General features: G+C 42.9%; 1 protein-coding gene across 1 annotated transcript in view; it reads right to left on the bottom strand.

Moving 5' to 3' along the window:
- The window catches only part of MSH3 (mutS homolog 3), a 91,880-nt gene extending 68,562 nt beyond the window's left edge, over window positions 1-23,318 (bottom strand). Inside the window, exons 1-8 of the mRNA XM_062513566.1 lie at window positions 23,217-23,318; window positions 20,769-20,892; window positions 19,920-20,143; window positions 17,408-17,620; window positions 15,942-16,058; window positions 15,073-15,190; window positions 14,406-14,554; window positions 13,255-13,421 (exon numbers count right to left, since the gene is read on the bottom strand). Coding sequence (XP_062369550.1) covers window positions 13,255-13,421; window positions 14,406-14,554; window positions 15,073-15,190; window positions 15,942-16,058; window positions 17,408-17,620; window positions 19,920-20,143; window positions 20,769-20,892; window positions 23,217-23,318 — 1,214 coding nt within the window. The remainder of the gene's footprint in view (window positions 1-13,254; window positions 13,422-14,405; window positions 14,555-15,072; window positions 15,191-15,941; window positions 16,059-17,407; window positions 17,621-19,919; window positions 20,144-20,768; window positions 20,893-23,216) is intronic.
- Between the last annotated feature and the right edge of the window lie 25 nt (window positions 23,319-23,343).

Raw genomic sequence — 23,343 nt, 5'->3', positions numbered from 1 at the left:
TTTGAGGGAAAAAAAAATTATCCTAAGAAACTGTGTAAGTCATCATATGTGCTATAAATCAGCTGTAGACCAACTGCACAAGTAAGAACAAGAACAGAGGGACTGGCTGCATGCTGAGTCTTATTTTCTTTTTCCCAAGGTTGGGATAAAATAGACAGAATTTCTTGTAGGGACTGTGACAGTCATTAATTCTTATCTGTATTACAGTCTCACAAACCCTGAGTTCTACAGCATCTCAAGTTAATAAACTAAAAATGGAGCCCCATCTCTCTCTACAGAGCCTTTTAAGGGTAAACTGCCCAGTGATGAAATGCCACCTAAATGATTTTTACTTGTAACCCAATAACCAACTACTTGTGGCCCATAATGAGGACTTTTCCATCCAGTCACACAAGATCACTCAAACTCATGAAGAAGGACAAACCTCAGCCTTAAAACCTTACTCTTGTTTTGTATACATTACTATGTTCTAAAACCTTAAACTCTCAGTTTTCCACCATGTGATAATTGCTCCCATTTAAACCACACACCCATAATCTTAGTTGTATCATTCAATTTTGGAAGTTTTCTCCACAGCCTCCAGGTTAAATGCAGTGCTCTCCTGGGGGTCAGTGCCTGTCAGCACAGAAAGTCTGAAATTCTCAGTGACCAGGGTTCCAACAGCTGCACAGGCAGTGCTCCTGCAGACCCTTCTGTGGCACAGAGAAGAGGAGAGTACGCAACATTTAATGCACTGCCAACACAGCCCACTGACAGCTCTGGGATGGGTCTGCTGCCTGCTCTGTGCTCACCTCAGGAAGCCAAGGTCCATGCTCTGAGCAGAACACTAAAGGGTTTTCCATGCAGGAGTTCCCTTAACATGTCTCCTTGTGGAGGACTTCACCTACTCACAAGGTAAGAGATGAGTCCTTCCCTTATCTATGGGCAAACTCCACCTGCAACAGGAACGGCAGGACATACCATTTAAGCCAAATATCCAACCATATTCTGCAGCTCAGACTGTGGCACAAAGTCTTTTTTTTTTTTCTTTCAGATTTTTGACAGGTGTAACTCTCTGTTCACATTTCATTCTCCTCTCACTACCACTGACAGAACCACTTGAACCAACTCCAGCTGAAAGGATCTGATGGATTATGTAACTACTTCATCCTTCCCTTTCTTCTCCTCAATTTGGAGGCTCAACATTTGGGACACCAGCACATTCAAGTACCCTCTACACTACAGAAATAAAAACTTTAAAGCCACAACAGGATCTTCCAGACGTCAGCATCTGTAATTACAGACGTCACCAGAGACCATAAAAAAGCCCAAGTATTAAACAGCTCCATCCTAAAAATCAAACCCACTGTTCTGAAGACATTTCAATAACCAATCCAAATTTGCCTTTGCACATGGCCTGGACCTTGCAAAGCCTTTTTACACTTTTCCAAGAAAGATCCAGCAGAGTGAATGCTCCAGTGCATTGTCCCTAATGACCTCACAGCCAGATGAGGCTGGAAAATTGTATTACTCCTGATTTTCCTCCAGAAATGTCTCCATCTGAGCTCTCCATCTCTGATTAAAATAAAAAGACTCCCAATTCCAAGCTCACAAAGACACCCAGTGAGAAGCCACCTTCAAATATAAACACAAAAGGCAAAGTTCTGCTCTAACCCCACTCCTCTCTTCTATGCTGTTACTGGAGTTATTCTCCTTCAATGCTGTCAAATCATGGCAGCACTTGGAACAAAACCCTTAAGATGTGAGTAGGGAGCTGAATAAAACAATAAATCCAAGTCTGAAGTGAGCAATTAGAAAGCAATCTGAATGAAAGCAAGAGAAGACAGGAAAGAGCAGGAACCTTTACTGTTACATGTCTTAAGTTGGAGATTAATACTGCTTTCATTCTCCATGCAAAAACCAGAAGAGGCTTCAGAGTTTTGGTAACATGCATCAATGGCATGCTATTTTTAATAATCCTGCCTCAAACATAAATGTGGTCTTCATGTCTAATAATATTTTTTTTTAAGAAAAAGCCCTGAAAATGGTAGACAGATGTTGAAATAAGGCTTCAAACCCTGAGAGATCTGTGCCAATCACCAGGAACACCAAGGGTTTCTGAAAGGAAGAAGAGGCTGCAGAGTTTGGTCATAACTTGCCTTGCAGAATGAGAAGTGTGGCTTTGGCACAAAGTGTGGGTGGCTGCATCCCCAGGAGCACAGAGATTCCCTGTTTTGGGAGCTCTGCAGCTCACAGCTGGGAAACTGGAACATGGGACAGGTCCAGGAGCTCTCCTGGCACCTGGGGACAGCCCTGTCCAAGCTTGGGAACAAACACTGTAAAACCAAAGGACAAGAATCCCTCTGCCCATGCAGGAAGATCTGCTCATCTGAAATCTCATTGCTGAAGCAGAATTTGGCATGGGGAACTTCTCATCTCCCTCAGATAAAGAGCTTTGTGTGTTTTGTAATGGTTTTAACAGAGGCTGCTAGACAGAAAACAGGATACATCTGGCTGGTCAATTACACTTGTAATTAATGTCTCTTCTGATAAGCTGATACAGATTTAAGAGGCCATTAAATGTGATGAATTGAACATGTTAATTTTTCAACAAATCATTTCAGGCTTTCCTGTAAGATGTACAAAGATGCTTAAACACAGTCTCATCTCTAACAGAACAAATACAAGTAGAATGTTAACAATTATACTCCTTATATAAAATATTTTCTTCTTATGTTACATTCTTGTAATTCAAAGTGGGATGTTTTCACCTGAAATATTTATTTACCTTGATTTTCTGTTCTGTGAAAAGCTAATACAAGAGAAAAAGCAAGGCAGCTCTTCTTCCCAGGGGTTAATTTAGCATGTAATTTAACAGATGCTGTGCACTATGTATTTTTACTTTCCAAGGATTTACCATTAAGGAGTCAACTACAAAAAGCCACTTGAAATATTTTACAAATTGAAAAAAAAAAAAAAAAAAAGAAAACATTTTGAGAAAGAAAGTGAAGCAGCTTGGACCAAATGGTATGCTTTTAAGAAAAAAAAATTCTAAATTGAAATTCAATTTACCTCATGGTTACACTTTAGGGGCTGGCAGTGGTTCACCTCAAAACATAGTTTTAAGTATCACAAGGCACATCATCTCAGGAGAAGTCAGCTGAAAACAGAGATGGCAAAGTTTTGTTTTTTGTCAGCCTGGGGTTTTTCAAGTAAGTCTAAAACTGCAGAAAAAAAATAGTATCTTAATTGTACAGACAATGGATACTTACTCCAACTTACTAGGTTTTGTATCTTGACCTAAGGAAACTAAGTAATAAATCTTCTATTATTACAAACCAATTAAATGGTTACAATATTAGAGGGAGTAGAGGGATAAAACTACTAAGTGAAACAGATTTTTTTTGTCGGATAAAGGATTTTTGTTCACAAGACATACAGCCTTCTTTTTGTTCAGCACCTGCATTTTAAAATCCAAGAAGTTTTTGGCATAATCTGCCTATAAAGAATGCTCCCAGCAGAATTCCAAGAGTTCCCTTCACCCAGTTTAACGTGAAGGGTACTGGTCTTGATTCTGCTTATGGTCTGTGATGAGCTAGAAGCATCCGAAAACACATCACTATTAACACATATTAATTCCTTCATATTTCTGAAACCCTTCCTGTGTTTGGGCTGCAGCAGAGGGATTTCAGATCCTGCTGAGTCCTCTCTCAAATGTACCACTCTCAACACAGCCACACTCAGGACAAGTTCTCTTTCTTTAAAAAAACAAACTAACAAAAAAAAAAAAAAAAAGGATTATATTAAAAGGAAGGTTTCCTGGCATTTGTGGATTTCTAATCCCTGCTGCAGTTCTCTGTGATGCCACAGAAACTTTTGCAGTGGTCATATAAAAAGGGGCTGTGAGAACACAGCCAACTCCTTATCCCACCAGCAGCACTCCAAAGCTGCTGGTGAAACTCCATTCTGGGGACTCCTCTCCTCAGTACATTAAAAACCAAACCTGCCTCTCTGCAATTAATAACATCTGATAGTATGCTAATTATATACCACAGGATGATTAATTGAAAGAGTGGGAAGTTTCCCTTCTGCCATGGCTCACAAAATTACGTCATGGCTTTGACTATTGAACAGCAGATTCCAAAATAAGCATTCCAAAACATAACTTAATTGCATTTAATTACCTGGCATTTATGAAAGCATTTCTTTGCCTAGGCAACCCAAGGGCACTGGCATTCAGGTTCTGATGCCAGGTCAGGTCTGTGCCCTGATTCTGGCTGGGTCCCAAAGTTGGGCCACATGTAATTTCTCACACACAGACTGCTTTGTCACACAAGGCTATCTGCACCTAGAGTAGCCCAAAGCACCAATCCCGGCATTTAATTTCAGAGACAAGCCAAGCTGTTTGAGGGAAAAGAAAAAAAAAAAAAGAAAAAAAACCAGCAAGCTTTTTCCTCAAAGTCACGAGGAATATCAAGTGCGCTGTATTGGCAACATATATAGGATGCTTTATGGTAAGGCTTACCTTCTCCACTTCAAGATGCAAATTCATGTGCTACCTTTTCAGACAATTCAAACAGCTCAACAAATCAATTAATACTCTAAGCAAGGGTTTTTGACAGCTACACAATTGTTTCCCTTAAAGGCTTTTTTTTCCCCCCTCTTCCTTGCTCACTTTCTCTCAAATGAATACTTTTTTTATTTGTTTGGTTTTGGGTTTGTTTTTATTTTAACAGCAAACACAACACTGCCCTGGGAATGGATTTGATGGACGGACTGCTCAGGAATCAGGAATCAGTTTGTTGTGCACATCCAGAGGGCAGTGGTGGACATCAGTGACCAGTGGAGTCCCTCAGGGTCAGAGCTGGCACCAGTGACATTTTCAGTACCTGCACCAGTGACACAGACAGAGCAGCCAGGGCACCCCAGATGGTGACACCGAGCTGGGGGTGCAGTGACAGCCCTGAGGGACAGGGTGGCACCCAGAGGGACCTGGACATGCCAGGAGTGACCCTGGGGATCTCAGGAGGTTTAACCAGGCCAGGGGCTGCTGCTGCCCCCGGCTCAGGGCTGGATCCAGGCTGGGGCTGAGCAGATGGAGCAGCCCTGGAGGAGCCCTGGGGGGCTGTGGGGCAGAGCTGGGACCCCAAACCCTGTGCTGGGCTGAGCCCCAGCGTGGGCAGCAGGGCAGGGGGGATTCTGCCCCTCTGCCCCAGGTGAGACCCCACCTGCAGAGCTGCCCCAGCCCTGGGGCCAGCACAGCAAGGAGCTGGAGCTGCTGGAGCCAGGCCAGAGGGGGCTCCAGGATGAGCAGAGGATGGAGCAGCTCTGCTGGGAGGAAAGGCTGGCAGAGCTGGCATTGCTCAGCCTGGACAGGAGAAGGTGATCTTTGGGGTGACCTCAGTGTGGCTTTTCAATACTTCAAGGGGGCCCATCAAGAAGATGGAGACAGAGTTTTTAGTAGGGTCTGTTGAGAGGTGGCAAGGGGTGATGCTTTTAAACTAAAAGAGAGTGGATTTAGAGGGGGTATAAGGAAGGAGTACTTTTCCATGAGGGTGGTGAGGCCCTGCACAGGCTGCCCAGGAGGAGGAGGGTGCCCCATCCCTGGAGACATTCAAGGTCAGACTGGACAGGGCTCTGACCTACCTGGTCTACCTGCAGCAGTGGGGCTGGTCTAAATGACCTCTAGAAGTCCCTTCCAACCCAAAGGCCTCTATGGTTAGATTATGGTTCAGAGAGTTCTCCTGACAAGACCTGTTCAGTAGAAAGGGAGATGCACACCCACAAAGCAATACAAGGCATGCAGTGAGATGGCAGGGGGCTGTCCAGGAAAGTTTTCCTTCTTCTCCATACCCCTGCACTACCCAGGGCATCTGACAGATGAAGCAGGTTGTAGGGGTGTCACTTGTATCCTTCACAAGGTTGTACCTGCTGCTTCTCTCTCCACCTGAAGATCTCCTAAGCCACAGCTCTGCAGAGCGGGCTGCAGGAGCAGGACACCTCCGGGTTGGCAGGAATGCCTGGAATCTGGCTGGAAATGGGGAGAAGGACACCCAAGACACATAAACAGAAGAGCAGAGAGAGGAGGAGGTGGCAAAGACTCCAGAGAGCAGGAGCACAGTAATAGGCAGGAGGGATGGAGGGGCAAACAGCTATTTTCCACCTGAGAGAAGTCAGTCAGACAGGCACAGCAAAAAGACACAAATACACTCAAATATATTCACTAGAAAATGTTCTTCAGCACATCTGTCTCCCTGTGTAGAAAGTCTTTCATGTAAACTAAAGCAAGTATCTTAAAACAAAATCTTGCTTCAAAGAATACTGCCCTGCTAAGTAATACAGAGTTAACTGCTATAGTAGTGATTTCAAGTTCTCTAGTAAAAGCCCAGAAAATACTCATGTGAATTTTGAGCATCTAACACTCACTTGTACTATTCCAAATCCCCAGAGGAAGAGTCCATGCCTAAAGCAAACTCCTCAGGAGTCTAATTTACCAAAAGCTTCTTACCTCTGCCATACATAGAAAAGAACATCTGTTAAAAGAGACAAACACTGTCAGTCAAGCACAAAATTAAACTGCTGAAGACAGCCTGAAAGATAAATCTCGCTCCTTTCTGCAGCTCAGCAGATTGATGGCACATAAAAACCCACTTCAGTTGCATTCTCTTCAAAATTAAGAAAACAATTACATTCTGGGCTTATGAAAAATAAATAAATGCATGGCTTTTCTCTCTTCCCCAGCTCAGGAGGGGCTGGGAACCACGACTACAGGAGCATTACTCTCCTCACTCCTTATCTCTGCTACTTGCATGTCAAACATGCAGACAGCCTCAGTATTCCACTCTCCCAGGATGTCTCACTGCCTAGACTGCAGCTGCTGAATTTCTAACTCCTGGCACTAACAAGGAGGGCAGGAAACAGGGGAAGAAGTAATGTCTGAGAAATTAACACATCCAAGGTATCCTCAGTGCCACTGTTTCACATGGAAAGAGTTATGTCCCAAGTGAGCTTCAAAGCTGAATAAATTATGAACAAAAAGTCCTTATTGAAAAAAAACATTAGGACTTCAACAGATATGCTAATATTCATAGATTGGTAAAAAAGATTTAAACTTACATGCCATTTTTAAGAGCTTAAGAGTCATTCTCCATTTGAATATATGAAAAATCACAGCATATGAATACACAATGAGAGAAAAAGCAAGCAATATCAGAGAGGACCAAAAAAAGTACCATAATTTACATGTCACCTCCTACAGTTTCTAATCTGTCCTGTAATAATAAATCAAACAGTTGCCAAATAATGCAAAAAAAGGCTTTTAAGTGTTACTTCTCCTGCCTCTGTTTATAAGGAAAAGGGTTTTTTCCTATGTAAAAAGTTAACTTCTTGACACCAAGAAACTGGACAAGCATCAAGCTCAAGATTTAACTGTTCTTGATTTAATAATTTCCAATTTAAATGGAGGGGAGGAAAAGAAATCCAAAACCATGAATATTACTAGCCAGTGCAATAGTGCCACAAATACAGCTGCTGTACACAGCATGTTCTCCATACTTTGCAGTCACGTGACAAATAATGCACCTGTGAACCAGGTGTGAGTCTAGGGAAGCTCATCAGAGCTTTGGCCTGGGGGAAATTTACAGGAAGACAAGGGCTGGGCACGGCAAGGTTTGCAAAGGTCAGCTGTTGCTGTAAAGAGCAATGCTAACACTTTTTATCTAATTCATCATCCAGGGTAAGGACAGTGCACTGCACTGCATTTGGACACAGGGCTTTGCAATTGCCTCTTCATGCCCCTACAGCAATGCCTTGGTTGGAAAGACCAAAGAGCGTCTGCTGAGGAAGGCAGGAGCCTCTCTTGAAATGGATAATGTAAACTACTTCCTTTGAATCACTATAATTTTGAAATTAAGGGACTCTTAGGTAAGGATATGGGAATAGGAATAACAGTTCTTTACTAGGAAAATTAAAATAAAAATGTAGTAATACAAAAAACCCACTGCCAGAGTCAGAATCCAAGCTGACAACCCATCACTCAGGATGTTGGAGCAGTCCCATTAAATGGTGGCTGCATCCTCCTGCAGTCACAGATGTGGTTCTGTTGGAGCAGTGCTCCTGTGGAAGGTGCAGTTTTCCTCCAAGGCTCCAGTGATGATGTAGAAGGGTCTGGTTTTCCTCTGGAATCCAGTGGGAAAAGGCTGCTCTGATGTTCCAAATCTCAGATTATATCCAGGTAGGAAATGCTTGGTTCCTCCCCCTGGGTGGAGCATCTCCCAATGGGATGATGGAATTTTATCATCCATGCAGTGGGACTCTATGGTCCATTAACAGGAGATATCTACTGGAGGAAGGATGGGTTGTGGGAAAGATAAAGAGCACTGGCCCAGCTGGTTTCACAGCTGGGTCATGAACAGGAGATATCTCCAGAGAGATAAGGATCACTGCCCCAGCTGGTTTCACAGCTGGGTCATGAACAGGAGATATCTCCACAGAGATAAGGATCACTGTCCCAGCTGGTTTCACAGCTGGGTCATGAACAGGAGATATCTCCTCAGAGATAAGGATCACTGTCCCAGCTGGTTTAACAGCTGGTTCATGAACAGGAGATATCTCCACAGAGATAAGGATCACTGCCCCAGCTGGTTTCACAGCTGGTTCATGAACAGGAGATATCTCCTCAGAGATAAGGATCACTGCCCCAGCTGGTTTCACAGCTGGTTCATGAACAGGAGATATCTCCCCAGAGATAAGGATCACTGCCCCAGCTGGTTTCACAGCTGGTTCATGAACAGGAGATATCTCCTCAGAGATAAGGATCACTGTCCCAGCTGGTTTCACAGCTGGTTCATGAACAGGAGATATCTCCAGAGAGATAAGGATCACTGCCCCAGCTGGTTTAACAGCTGGTTCATGAACAGGAGATATCTCCTCAGAGATAAGGATCACTGCCCCAGCTGGTTTAACAGCTGGTTCATGAACAGGAGATATCTCCTCAGAGATAAGGATCACTGCCCCAGCTGGTTTCACAGCTGGGTCATGAACAGGAGATATCTCCCCAGAGATAAGGATCACTGCCCCAGCTGGTTTCACAGCTGGTTCATGAACAGGAGATATCTCCCCAGAGATAAGGATCACTGCCCCAGCTGGTTTCACAGCTGGTTCATGAACAGGAGATATCTCCCCAGAGATAAGGATCACTGCCCCAGCTGGTTTCACAGCTGGTTCATGAACAGGAGATATCTCCCCAGAGATAAGGATCACTGCCCCAGCTGGTTTCACAGCTGGTTCATGAACAGGAGATATCTCCTCAGAGATAAGGATCACTGCCCCAGCTGGTTTCACAGCTGTGATAGTATACACACTGCTGGGCACATCCTGCTTTGTAACCTAAGAGAAGCAACAACTCCCTGTGCATGGGGAGACAGTAATTCCACCTAGAGGACATCCCAGCCTGTGAGGGGCAGTCAGGCAGCTGTGGAAAACAAATACACTTTTCCCAAAAGCAATTTGTCAAACCAGATATAAGCCCCACGCTCCCCTCACATGCAGTGCCACAGCAGACAATACTGAATGCCAGCGTTGAGAACAGCAGCAGTTCTGACTGACATAGGATTAAACTTAAAAAAAAAAAAACCACCATGCAGCAGCTCTTCCAGGTTACTGCCTGAGGTCATGATACTGTGCTGGAATTATTCCCCTGTGCATTCAAAAGGAGGGAGCTTTGACATGACCAGAGCATGGGCTGGATTCTCAGCAGTGCAAAACCCCTCCATGGTCAGTAAAAATCTGCTCACTGATGCATCTGGGGTTTGTATTTACAGAAAACAGCTCATGTGCTGCTTTTGTACTTTAGTTGCTTTTTTTCTTCCCTGCTGCAAATTTAACTGCTTGCAGCTTCCACTGCCACAAAACATTCTCAACATGTTTGTCACAGCTTGCCTTTCACTTAAAAATCTGTGGGAACATTACCAGCTACAGAAACCATGAAACCACTGCTTCTTATGATGACCAGCCCTTTAGACACTCTTCACTCCTCTGTTTCACCACTTAATGCTGCTTGCTCTCACTGTAACCCTTCGGGGCACTGCTCTTGCTACTACAACCCTTCCTGCCCTTGTTCACCTGCACACCTCAGGAGCTATGTAAATAAATGACTTTCACAGAAAAAAAAATTCCTCAACATTAACTACATGAACAATTCCTCCGATTTGAGCAACCAGCAGCCACATATAAAAACCCACAAAATTAAAAGCATTTTGTACACATTTACAAGTCAAGAGTTCATTCCTGCTGAGCTTCTACTTGACTGATTACATAAATCCATAACTCTGTCCATGAGAGCAATTGGCACTGAACAGCACCATTGACCAAATCAATAAATCCACTAGAGCTCACTCTAAGAGGCCATGACACAAACTGGAGAGGAATAAACCTGCAGAGACCTCACCCAATACAGTTAAAAGCAGAGGCCACTGCTAAACCAGAGGGCTATTAGACTGCACTTAGCAGAAAGAGCTTGAAATTATATTTGCAGAGGTCTTGAAACACAAATTAAAAAGGCTTGTGTTGAAGATAATGATGGAGGTTCAGCTACTGGAGAGATTCCATCATGCCAGGAGAGGGAGGATGTATTTAATTCTCAATGAAAACAGAAAGAGAAGGGAATTCCAGTGAACCAGCTCCAAGCCAAAAACTACTTCAGTGTTCAGGAATACATTGCAGAATTCAGCAGAAACCTGAATCCCATATTCAGAACCTTGGAGTTAACACAGGGAAACAAGCTGCAGACTACCAGCAGCCTAAAGCAAACAGTGCAGACCTGGGTGAAACACTTTGGGTTAAAAGTTAGTTGTGGGTTTCCACAGGGTGTCCAAGAGTGCTACAGAATAAAACATTGCAAAAAAAATTAAATTAAAAATAAATAAATAAAAAAAGGAAATAAGAGGAACAGAGCACTGCAAAGATGCACTGAATTTTTCAGCAAAACTACAAGGGGGCAACATCAGAGGAGCAAAAATATCCCAAAGGAGCCTCAAAGAAAAGGAGCCTCACAGGCAATGTCGATACAAGCCAGGTTTAAAAGCAGCCAGCATGTTAAGGAGGGTGGGCGTTGACCCTTGATTAGAAAGAACTTAAGAGTACAAAACACTGTGTTCTTCAGAAAAAAATATAGGTATTTTCTGAAGGCAAGACTTCTTTGTTTTCTAGAAAGAAGGAAATCAAAACCATTAAAAGATTTTGCTCCAGGCAGGTCAGCACTTGCTAACATATGTTATTAACAGTTTGGGAACAGTACCCACCAGAACACTTTGTCCTGAACCAGTTTTTGTAACCTACTTTTAATGTAAGCTTTGCTTTTGAGGGAAGGCTCTTCACTGGCCCCCAGCTCAGTATGCTTGAATAGTATTTTCTTGTCATTAAATCTGCCCTAGAATAGTAAAGAATAAAAAAAAAAAAAAAAAAAAAAAAAAAAAAAAAAAAAAAAAAAAAAAAAAACGCACAGAAATTGAAGGGAAGCACAGAGACTTTCAACTTTTGTCAGTATAACAGGGCACTGAACTAGCTCAGGGCTGTTCTCATAAAGCTGCAGTGCTTTACCTCAGCTCAACATTCTATTTCATTCTTTTGGTAACCATAAGAACAGTTTATGGGCTGGCCACAGCACCTTACTCACTCAGTCCCAAGCTCTAGTACACAAAATCCAACACCAAATCACCCCTGCTGCAAATCTTACACTACACAAGAGGAGTAGAAAGATCTCTCCTCTCCATGCTCTAGTCTCCTGGGACTATTTTCCTCTCCCATTTACTCTGTTTTTATAATTTCAGTGTTTTCCTACTGCATTCCTGACACACACAGAGATGAGGAGCCTTCTTGAACCACAAGATCTAGTTCCCATTTTCTTTTTAGATAGAAAAGTCCTCAAAAAATTATGGAAATTAAACTTTTTACACCTCATGGAAGAACCTCAACAAGAGGTTTTAGGAAAGAGCTGGTAAAAGATGAGATCACCAGGTATTGGGCCAATAACCAAACTTGAATACTACTGACACCTCAATATGAATTACAATTAAATTACTGCTGTACAAAAGAAAGCATACAAAAACAAACCTAATTAAAAGCATAAGAAAGCAGCATATTGAAATCACTTAAATTACTGTGAAATACTTCAGGGCCCTCTAGTGGTTTATATCTCTGGCATGAGGAAAAAAAAAATCCATGAAGAATTGTTTTTAAAATAAGCCTACTGAGGTGTATTGCAATAATGTGTTCTATTTTTGTCACTCTCATGTAATTAAGGGCATTTGGGCTGAAAAGCTGCCTAGCAAATTAACAGAAAGGTGAAAAAACTACAAATTAATTCTTGCTCACAAAATCAGATAATGGGTAGCATTTTTTGTCTTCATAAAATCGAGAAGTCACTCATTAACATTCTCAACTGTGCACAACCAAAAAAAAAAAAATAAAGAGAAAGGGAAAAAAAATGACAACCACTCTCCCAGATTTGCTCCAGAATGACTATTTCATTCAAAATTGAAATGTCAAGCTCTAAACTAGCTCTCTACAACACAAAACTGCATGAAATTTTCTCCAAAAAACTTCATCTGAAAGATTTCATCCTCTCTGTTCAGAAGACTGCTTCATCCTTCATCTATCACCCTAAAAATTACATCCTACTCCAGCTTTACTACACAGAAAAACTGATACAGAAAACTGGTAACAAATTTCCTCTTGAAATATTCCAAGAGAACTCAAAGCAAAGAGGTGATCAGCCACAATACCTCCAGAACTGTACCCAAGATGGTGTGACAGGACAAAGAGGATGAAATTCCACTAGCAAGGGTTTTCTACACTTATCTACATTAATAGAGAAGGAATTCTCTTGTCTTTCAGACACGTCAAAACTATGACAAACGGGAAAAAAAGCCATATAACACCTCTTGTAGATCTGAAAGGTAAATGCATGAGCTTGGAAATTATTCCAGCAGACCTTGTGATCAGGAGGGTGGTGGCAGGACCATGACAGTGACAATGTTAAGTGCACAAATATTCCACAGGCCAGAGACAGAAGCCATGAACTTCAGCCTAAGTACAACCCAGGAGCAAGTGCCCAGAACTGAGTGGGTTTTGGGCAGTCCTGAACCCAGAAGCAAACTGCAGCCACTCTAAAGGGGCCAGGACAGAACTACACATCCATACCTGCTTCTGGATCTCAGCTCCACCAGAGGTTCTGGGAAAGAGAATCCCAAACAACAAACCCCCCACAGAGCTCACCTCATGGAGGTTATACTGTGGATGAGCTTTTCAGATTGATCTGACAGCCTTGATGGAAGAATTATTTCAACTGGCTGCAGGCGCAGAACCCGACTCTCCAGCTCTGACCGGGAAACGCCGTCCCGAAAACTGTCAAAAATTACTTCTCCTGTAGTTGGCTGGATTGCCTGCCAAAAAAAATATATATATACCCACTGAGCATTCACATTTTCAGGGACTGCTTCAGTGCCTCAAACTGTTAACCAGAAAGAAAATCTATGGGATATACGGTACCCACACACACAGTGAAAATGGCAGATCAAAGAAACCTGAATGTGCTTTTTTCAAACCTGTGATACAGCAAAAGCTTCAAAACACTAACGCAACTTTATCTTGGTAAGTGGCAACAATACCTTACAAATGTAAACATGCTCTTGTTGCTACCAGTCCATCACTGTTCAGTTTTTAATACCAGACAAATCTATTAACTGAAGTCTATGAAATGCACATGTAATTCAAACAGGAATTTGAACACTTGCTTTTGTTGTTCTCTCCCAGCAGCAGTATGACATTCAAACAGAGACACAATCAAGATACTTTTAAATTAATTCATCACCAGCTGACTGGGCTTCAGTTATCACTGTGTTTTGCTGGTTAAACAGGACTGAGTTTAATCTTCACCATAAACAATACAATACAAAGTGTAAGTGGCAAAAAACCCTAAGTCACTTCCTCTAAAGAACAGAAAAAAAGTAATCACAAGTTTTAAAATATTGACCCTAAAAACGTTTAAATGTTGACATTCGTAAAGCATGATTTCCCTAATGTATTTGGTTAAAATACTAATGTTTTCAAGTGAAATAGCAGCAAAACCAGTTTGATAAATGTTCAACTATGAACTCCATACCTCTTCTGCAGATTTCAAATATAAAGCCATCACAGTTCACACATATCTTACCTAAAGTGCCTCTTTTTCGCAAAAAAAAAAAAAAAAAAAAAAATTAAAAAAAAATCAATTCCTACTCCCCTGCAAAATAAAATCTGAAAGACAGAACAGTCATGAATTTAACAAGGTAGCCACCCACCTACCCACAAAAAAAAAAAAAACAAAATGCATAATAAAACAACCCTACACAGACCCCAAAATACTGATTCCTGAGAAACCAACTTACCATAATGCCTGCAGCAACGTCACCTTTCTTCCTGTCTTTGAGGGTGTCTCCACTTTCACAGATGCAGAGGAGGTAGTTATCAGGGTAGTTATCTGCTGTAACCTCTTCAACATCCACTGAACCATCCAGCTTCAACAAAGGGTTCACATGTAAAAAATGTTCAAAAAAAATAGCACACAGATTTGGGTGGACTATTTACAGGTCTTTCCAGACCTCAGTCTTGTACTCTCAGACATTAATCTAACAATCCTTTTAGGTCCTGGTATCTAGTAAGTTTGCTTGAGAAATTAAATTTAAAGCATGAGGTAGATAAGACAGGATAGAGGAAAAGAAAAAAAAATGGAAGAAAATAAATTAAATTAATTGGTTAAAAGATGTTTTTCTCTCATTTTAACATTTTCTAGGCAAGACTTGGAGGACACTGCAGATTTGGTAAATCCACTCCATGACTTCAGAAAGCAGCTACAGCAAACACAACAAACCTACAGCCCTGAGGAGACTAAATTGTTCATAAAGACAGCAAGGTGTTTTACCACAACAATAAAATTAAAGGAACTTTCTTTCCTGCTGCCACTCTCATGTCAGCTCAAGTTCCATCCTGCTGATAATACTAGAATCAAGGCTTCCCAAAGGTTAGTCTGAAACCAAGTTTATTTGAAAAGGATATCTTCTCCAATAAGTGTAGACTTAGTGTAGAGGGCAGTCAGTTTACGGCTGAAGAGAGAGCTTTTATTTTCTCCAGCAGCCTTCAGTGCTGCAGTTTCCATCTGTTTTATTACTCCAACCTACAGGCACACGAACAAGAAATAAAGTTAGATCTCTGGTAATAAATTATTATTTTTATTATTCTATATATCTATAATCTTTTAAGATGTGCAAACAACAAATTCAAGCTGGAATACAACATCAACAGAAAGGGCTCTCACATCAATCCCACTAATGAGATTATAAGGCACTGCTCTTCCTGACTCTTCTCCTACTCCTGACTGCCCTCTCAACTTCTGTACCTGTGCTTCTCATCCTATTTGGAAACAATTTAGCTGGACATCACTGCTTATTAGAGAATGGTTGTTTGTGTCCAATTTAGAATCAACAAGTCCTTTTCTTAGAAAAGGAAACAGAAAAAGAGATTATCACCAGAAAGCCACAGAACTGCAGGGATCCAGAACAGGAAGGAACAGAGGGAAAAGAAAAGGGGGCTGGGATAAGAAAAACAAGGATGTGATGAATAATAAAACAGCGAGAGGATATGTACATTGCTCCTTATTAAATGCAAAAAAACTTGATACAGAAACACTGACAAAAATAATTGTTCTGGAACTGTTCCTGACAAAACGAAGCTACTTCTCTGAATCTGCTAATGGTTCATGACACCCCCAGCACAGAGAAACTGAAACAAAGAGAAGCTGGCCATTTCTACTGCATGAACCCGTGATAATGAGCTGCCCACTTCTCAGCTGAAAACAGGCTGTGGTACAAGCAGTGCAAGTTCTCCCAGAGCTGGTGTGTACTCAATTAGCAGGAGTCAGGGGTAACCTTGTGTCCCTTGGCGACGAGGCGGCGCACGTGGACGAAGAGCCGGTGGCTGGGGATGCTGGCAGTCATGAAGTTGTGATCCAGGTGACAGCAAATGTTCAGCTCTTTGGCTGCAATCTGCAACAAGAGCCAGAACAACGGGTCACAAAGTAATTTAAGAAGGTAAGGAGCTTATCTCTATGACGACAGTGATGCACAGCTGCAATTAAAAACTCGGTGGCAGAGGGAAAACATTCCAGGAGAAAAGCCTGGAGGGGCCCCTGCACCTTCCTGTCCCAGCACTGCCATAAACAGAGGATTCACTATCACAGGCTGCAGGTGTCAGGTTTTAAGGTTGCACCTTGATCTTTACCACTGTGAGGTAAACCACCCACACTGCACACACAGGGTCTGAAACACAGCTCAGCAAAAGGTCAAATGATTTTCACGCTACTGGAAATGTAGCAGGAATGGAAGTATTTAGTTTGTGGTCATAAAGATGGGATTAACCGGGCCAATCAACTAAAATACTGAAAAATCAATATTGAACAGCAGCGGAAACTAAATACTTACAAAAGAATAAAAACACTTACTGAAATGTGACATTACCATGTGTGATTTTTATTGTCTTTTTGCCCCTCAGAAAAAGGCAGGTGCTCACTGACCAGAGAATGTGGTGCAAGGCAGGAACTGCAGGCAAACACTGACTCGTCTGTCTAAGCAGCATATTTCTATTTCTGGACTCAAAGTACACCAGCAAATGAGCAGACAAATTACACAGCACAAATATAATGGGAAAAATGAATTCCCAGTTACCAAGCAACATTTCTCACTGGTCTCAAGTGTGGAAATAACACCAAACAAAGGTTGGTAGCAACGACTTTGGGACAGATCATAAGAAAAAGCATTGTGAAACATTTATGAACCATCACTTTAAAATTATGTTTGTTATATAGTCTTTCCCAGTTCCTACAGATCTTCCATATGCCACATTCAGGCTTGCATTCAGGATGCTCTCTGCATCCAGGCTATACCTGATATATTCATTTTTTTTAACATCACTTGCCTCACTGCCTTTCAATCTAAAAGATTCCTAATGTCATATATTGCAGTTATATATTAGATATATATATTAGTCTTATATAGATATATAATACAGTAGAGTTCTAAGCTATATAAAATTTAGCTCCAAAACTTTTCCAACTTTAACTCTGACAAGAAGTTATTCTAGGAACTCACCTTAAATTCTCAATGTACAAGATAGCAAGCACTACCACGTGATTACAAAATAATAAATGCCATTTTGACAAAAAAACATGTGCATGATGGCTAGTCTTGAATTTCAGCATGCAGAGATTTTTCATCCTGATTTCAAGCAACAAAACAAAACAAAATACCCCTTAAAACTTATGCCCCCAAAGAAGTTTTGAACTGGCCACAGAACTAGGATGACACTAGCATAATGCAAGTGTCTTGAGAAGAATTACCTCTGCATCTTGTCCAAAGAACCGGTATTTGTATCCACATTCCACACACAAAACAGTATCTTTGTACTTTCTCTTCATTTCTATGAATTGTAGTTCTAGTGGAGTGTAAATGCTTCTGGTTCTTTTATTAAGATTTATATCTGAAGAATTCTGAGAATTTTCATAGGGCTTAAGAGATGCAGAAAACTGACTAAGATTATATTGTAGCTCCTCCTGAAAATAAAGGATGGAAAAGTGTAATTAGGAATCATCAAATGAATCAATTGCCCCCTCCTTGGTTTGCACTGACTGCAGAGCTAAAGTTTGTTCTTGCATTGAAGAGCCCCCAACTGTAGCACAACTATTGAAGCAAGATATACAGATCACAATATATTTGCAAAGAAAAGGAATTAGAAGGTCATGAAAGCCAAAGTTAGTTAGTTAGTCCTCAGACACCTCAGGAGAAATCAGAACCCTACTGCATCATAAGCTCTCACTGCACAGACCAAGACAATGCAGGCTGCAAAGACTGGGCAGTCTGAACTGTCCACATATTGAAATAAGGATGAATTACTGCTGCAGTTTACAGGTGAGAAACTCTAGCACAAACAGATTAACAATGTTGTAAAAATCCACAGTAAATCAAAAAATAAACCAATGGCAGTCTCAGTTTCCTGTCTCAGTCACCAAAACTGCACTCCTTCTCTAGTCTGCACTTCCTCTGTAAGTTCAGCAAACCTCTCAGACTAACTTAAACACAGAAAATCTACACTACAGTTTCTAAAACCTTAAATGTGAAAGGCTTTGAGCCCACTCTGTCTGCAGTTTATCATTTACAATGACATTATGTAGCCTGTTCTTGCCAAGCAACCACTCTTGTGTTGCTGTGTATTGTCAGCAGAGTGATGGGTACAGGAGTGCAGAGAAAAACACTGAAAAGTGCTTCCCTTACAGCAAAGTTCCTCTTCACTTGTATCGCAAGACAAGTACAGTAATAATGGTTAAAAAATAAATCTTAAGACAATACCTCCAGAAAATTTTAAAGCACAGGACTATTCAAAATGCAATTGATCAGGTAGTGCTATAAATTCTGTATCTGCAAATAAATTCAATAAACTTCCATTTCTACCATTCAGATTACAAGAAACAAAGTGAACAGACTGTTAAGCAGCAATGGTTATTCAGAAAAAAAAAATAAATAACAAAACCACTTTTGGTCATGGGAATGTACAAAGAGTGCAGTCAGAGAATAACCAGGGTGAAACAGCACCTAGCTGTAACTGCAAAATCCCCACAGCTGCACACCATAATTAAGAGAAACCCAGCCCAGCTGAAATAAACTGCACTGCACCCAGAACCTGGGTGGCCTCAGGAGCTCAGATGTCTGTGCTGCAAAACCGTCAGCCCACAGCCTTTGGTCCAAGGTCTGTGCCAGCCAAACAGGATGACCTTGTCTTGTTTCACAGGAAACTGTCATGACAAAGAACGTGAAGTAAGGGCATGAAACCAGGCAAAAGGAGTGAAAACAAACACAAAAGCTGACTGGTGGAGATGCTCAGAAGTCACCAGCTGGAGTAAGGTTACTAAGTGAAGGGCTAAAGAGTAGAGAGCTAAAAGGACCCTTTCCAAGGAAGGCAGGCCAGCCCTGGAATCAGTTTTTTGACCACATCTCCATAACCTCAATCTCTGACCACAGCAGAATTCTCTTGCCACAAGCAAATACCTCCAGCATTTGGGCCCCACGTTCACACACAGCAAACACCCCAGGTGAAGGTGGCAGACAGGGAAGGGTAAAATCAGTTGTACAGCTTTTCATAGAAACTCCTTCCCTTCAACAGCCAGGTGTAGAACTCCACTAAAGAGCAGCTACACACAAGCCATGACATTCATTCTAGGACCTGAACACATCCAACTGAGCAGGCTGGCCCCCAAAGCCCCCAACCAACTAATGCTAACGAGCCCCATAAGTAAAGGGGAAGCAAAATACTATTACTTGTCTAAATTACTATTACAAGTCCTTTGACTTGCACCACACTTATCATAATTACAACTTTTCATGTGAGCTACCCCTATCTTATGAACAAGCAGTGATACCTTTACTAGTTATATTTACCAGAAACTAGATTAAGCCACATCTCAGTGACAACCCTAGAGAATATTTTTTACAAAGAAAGCCTGTTAGAAATTTGAGAGCCCACATCAAAAGGGGTGGAACTGAAAGCAAGCTGAGCAAAGTGCCACTCTGAACACGTGCTTTAGGGTGTTACAGATTCTCTCACAGGCATAAGTGACACCGACAGGGCTCCTGTTCCCTCATGATGTCCAGTGGTACCACTGAAGAGCCAGCACAGCCATCCTGCTCACCATGCACAGAGCTTCAGGGAAGCATCCACACACAAACACAGCTCTGTGGGGATCTGCTGCACCATCCCACCTCAGGGCACAGCAGCACAAAAGGGAGCTTGTGCAAAGCTGGCTGGTTTAACTCCTAACAAGCAATCTCCACACACCACAGAGCCAAAGCTCTGCGTACCTTCTGTGAGACTTTTGGGCCAGTGTCCCAAGATGGGGGAGGATTTTTCAGCTCTGAGCTCCTCCCAGTAACACTGGGACATTTTTCCAAACTCAGAGATTCCTTCTCCTGAAAGCCATCCTCCCGAGCCCTGGTACACTGCTGGTTTGAATCGTTGCAGAACTCTCTCAGCCTGTCCAGAGTTTGCAAACAGACACGGGACTTTTCACACTTCTGAGATTCTTCTTCTGTGAAAATTCACAATAAAAACATGTTAGCAACTTATTTTCTCAAAGAGAATATCTATTAGAAGAACATCAGTAAGCACAGAACACAACCATTTTGGTCCATGTCTCTCTTCCCTCTGTTCCCTCTCCTCTCCCCTCCCACTGCAGTATTTCTGCCAGCCTGACAGAATCATGACTTGAACAGCTTGGTTAACTTCCCTGGAAAACCAATATTCCTCACTTGTGTGCTTCTTTCTGTGTGGGAAGAGATGCATCATTACTTTTTGGACTGACAACTGCACAGCCATGAAGTTAGCTAAGAATGCTGGGAATTAAGCAGATTTTCTTTCAGTACTTTTTTTTAAAGCACATAATATTGCTTCTTGAGGGTGTCCTAGTGATAATGCAAAACATCACACCACAAATTTAATACCATTCCCACTTTGAAACTTGAGAGGTTAATTCCTTCTCTTGAAATTTAATGAACTTTATATTCAGTAGTTTTTATACCAATATTAACTTTTTAAACTCTCTGTTCAAAGCCAGATGGAACACAGGCATTTTCAAGGCAACAGAGCAACTGACAATGAAAAACTTATCTACTGTCTGTCAATGCCTGAAGATGTGCTAACAGTCAACTCACTTTTATCATGAGTCTTCAGTGGGTTGCAGATCTCTTCCAGGGTGACCTGTCGTGCCTTGGCCTTCTTCTCACAGGGTTCATTGCTTTTGGAAGATGTGCTCCTTTTGGTGCCAAATTCAGAGGTCTGAAATGTAAATTAAACCAGTAAGAGTTCAGTTACCTTTTCTGTTTGCTGCTCTATGAAAGACAATAATGCAACCAGCAACTTCATAAGAAGTTAATGCAAACTAATCCAACCTCTCATCCCTGATATCGTTCAAGGCCAGGTAGGAGGAGCTTGGAGCATCCCTCTCCTTACCTCTCTTTTGAAATATGCAGCTAGAACACTATGTAAACAGAAAATTCATCATTTTTTCCTGTTTCATTATTGATCTTCTGCAAGAAGCAGCTTGTAAGTCCAACAAAACACAAACACTTTGCACTTTGCAGGTGCTTTCAGCAGTTTGCATCCATATTTCACATCGTAACTTCAGATGGTTTAACCACGGAGTTTCGATTTCCTTAGAACCAAACAGGAACTCCAGCCCCACCAACCAAACCCAAAACCTCCACATAAGCACAGCCCACACGAGTAGCAGTCCACTGTTAAGTACCACCAAATTAAGACTAATTAGGAAGTTCTTTCTACAAGGGAAGAAAGCTGTAATCACACCTTTCAAAATATATTTGGACCAAAGGCAATCAAAATAGCAGACTTGAGTCACAGGTAGAAAAAGCAAACACCCTTCCAGGGCCAGAAGGGGCTGGAAACAGTAACTACAGGGAGACTGGAAAATAGGAACTCAGAATGAAATCCAGCTGCTGAGACACAGCCACATTTTTTCCATTTTACAAGAGTAAATTGCTGTTTACTGCCCAACTCTTCTGGCCTCACAAGAGAGAATCAGAATCTTTTTTTTGTTTCTTTATTATTGCTGTTGTAACTGCAGGTTTGCTCATCTCTGAGGCATTGGGAGTACATTATAGACGTCATTAAAATTATGGCTCTTGAGTTTAGGAAAAATAAGTGGTCATACTGCTGACAAGTTTTTATCAACACCTGAGCATGTAAAAGATTAAAAGATAAGCTTAAGCTTAAGTTTATTTTTGCAGGCCCCTTCAAAGTATGCTTCCTATTACTGGCATTTGATGTTTGTCTCAGTTACTCATCAATCATCAAACTTTAGATATTTTTCCAGTAACAAAATCAGGATCTGCAGAGAGGATCTGCACCATTGCAGGCTCTTTTGGTCTACCAGCACTCAGACCACGAGTCACTTGATCTCCAGCACCTGGGGCAGGAGCAGGGCTCACTGTCTGCCAGAGCTGCCCAAAAATGGGATTCATTCCTCGGTGTGCCACAAGGCCACAGTGACACCCTGGAGAGAGACCCTGGGTGTTCAGCAGTGCAGGGCAGGCCTGGGTGCTCGGGCTGTTCCAGCACAGCCCTTTCCTTGCCAAGATTTCCATCCTTTACACAAAGCCAGAGCTGGTAGCTGCCCCAGCCGGCCCTGTGGTCAGTGACCGCCCAGCAGGGCTGAGCTGAGCTGGGGCAGGACATGGACCTGAGCATCTGCACAGCTCTGCAAGGCACACATGGACCTACATCAACATCCTGATTTGCATCCTTAAAACTTGCTAATTTGGGCACCCTTGTCTAAGGGATGCAGCTGCTACCTGTCCCACTTCTTGCTGATCAGGCTGCAAAGTACACAAAGATCAAACCTCAGAGAACATCCTGACCTACAATAATCCTAACATAGTGCACGTTTTGCAAAACCAGAACAGGGGGTTCAACATTGGAGTGAAGCCCCAATGACATGGACCAACATGCTGGCCTTGCCCAGCTCACCAAACCTGTGCCAAGCTCCAGCTCCTCCAGAACAGGCACATCCTGTATCACAGAATGCCAGGGTACGCGAGTGTGGAAGGGACCTCTGTAGATGCTCTGGTCCATCCATCCCCTGCCCAGGCAGGGTCCCCTGGAGCAGGGGCACAGGAACGTGTCCAGCTGGGCTGGGCTGGCTCCAGACAGGGACACTCCAGGCCCTCCCCGGGCAGCTGTTCCAGGGCTCTGCCCCTCCACGGAGAGAAGTTCTTGCTGCTGCTGGGCTGCAGCTGCCTGGGCTTTCTTCGCTGGCCATTGCTGCTCGTGCTGCCTCTGGCAGCCCTGAGCAGAGCCCGGCCCCATCCTCTGGCAGCCTGGATGGATATGTTTGGATGCATCGATGGCATCCCCTCTCCCCTTCCCAGCTCCCACAGAGACGCTGCAGAGCCCACATCGTGTCTGTGGCCTCTGCTGGATCCTGCCCAGCAGCTCCGTGTACCCGGGTACCAGAGCCCCGCGCCACACAGATGCTACAGCCGGGCCCTGGGGCCGTGTCCGTGCCCCGGACAGGGACATCGGGACGGACACCGGGACGGACACCGGGACTGCGGGCCGCGCCCGCCCCGCCCCGCCCCGCGCACCGTGTTCCGGGGGCCGCGCTCGCCGCCGCTCGCCGCCGCCCCGAAGAACCTGCTGAGCACCGGCTGCTGCCCGGCCCCGCCGCCCCGCCGGCCCCGCCGCATGGCCGGGCCCCGCGCCGCGGCACCG

Source organism: Cinclus cinclus, chromosome Z (genome assembly GCF_963662255.1).
Source record: "Cinclus cinclus chromosome Z, bCinCin1.1, whole genome shotgun sequence".
NCBI lineage: Eukaryota > Metazoa > Chordata > Aves > Passeriformes > Cinclidae > Cinclus > Cinclus cinclus.
This window is presented reverse-complemented; position numbering and strand designations above follow the sequence as displayed.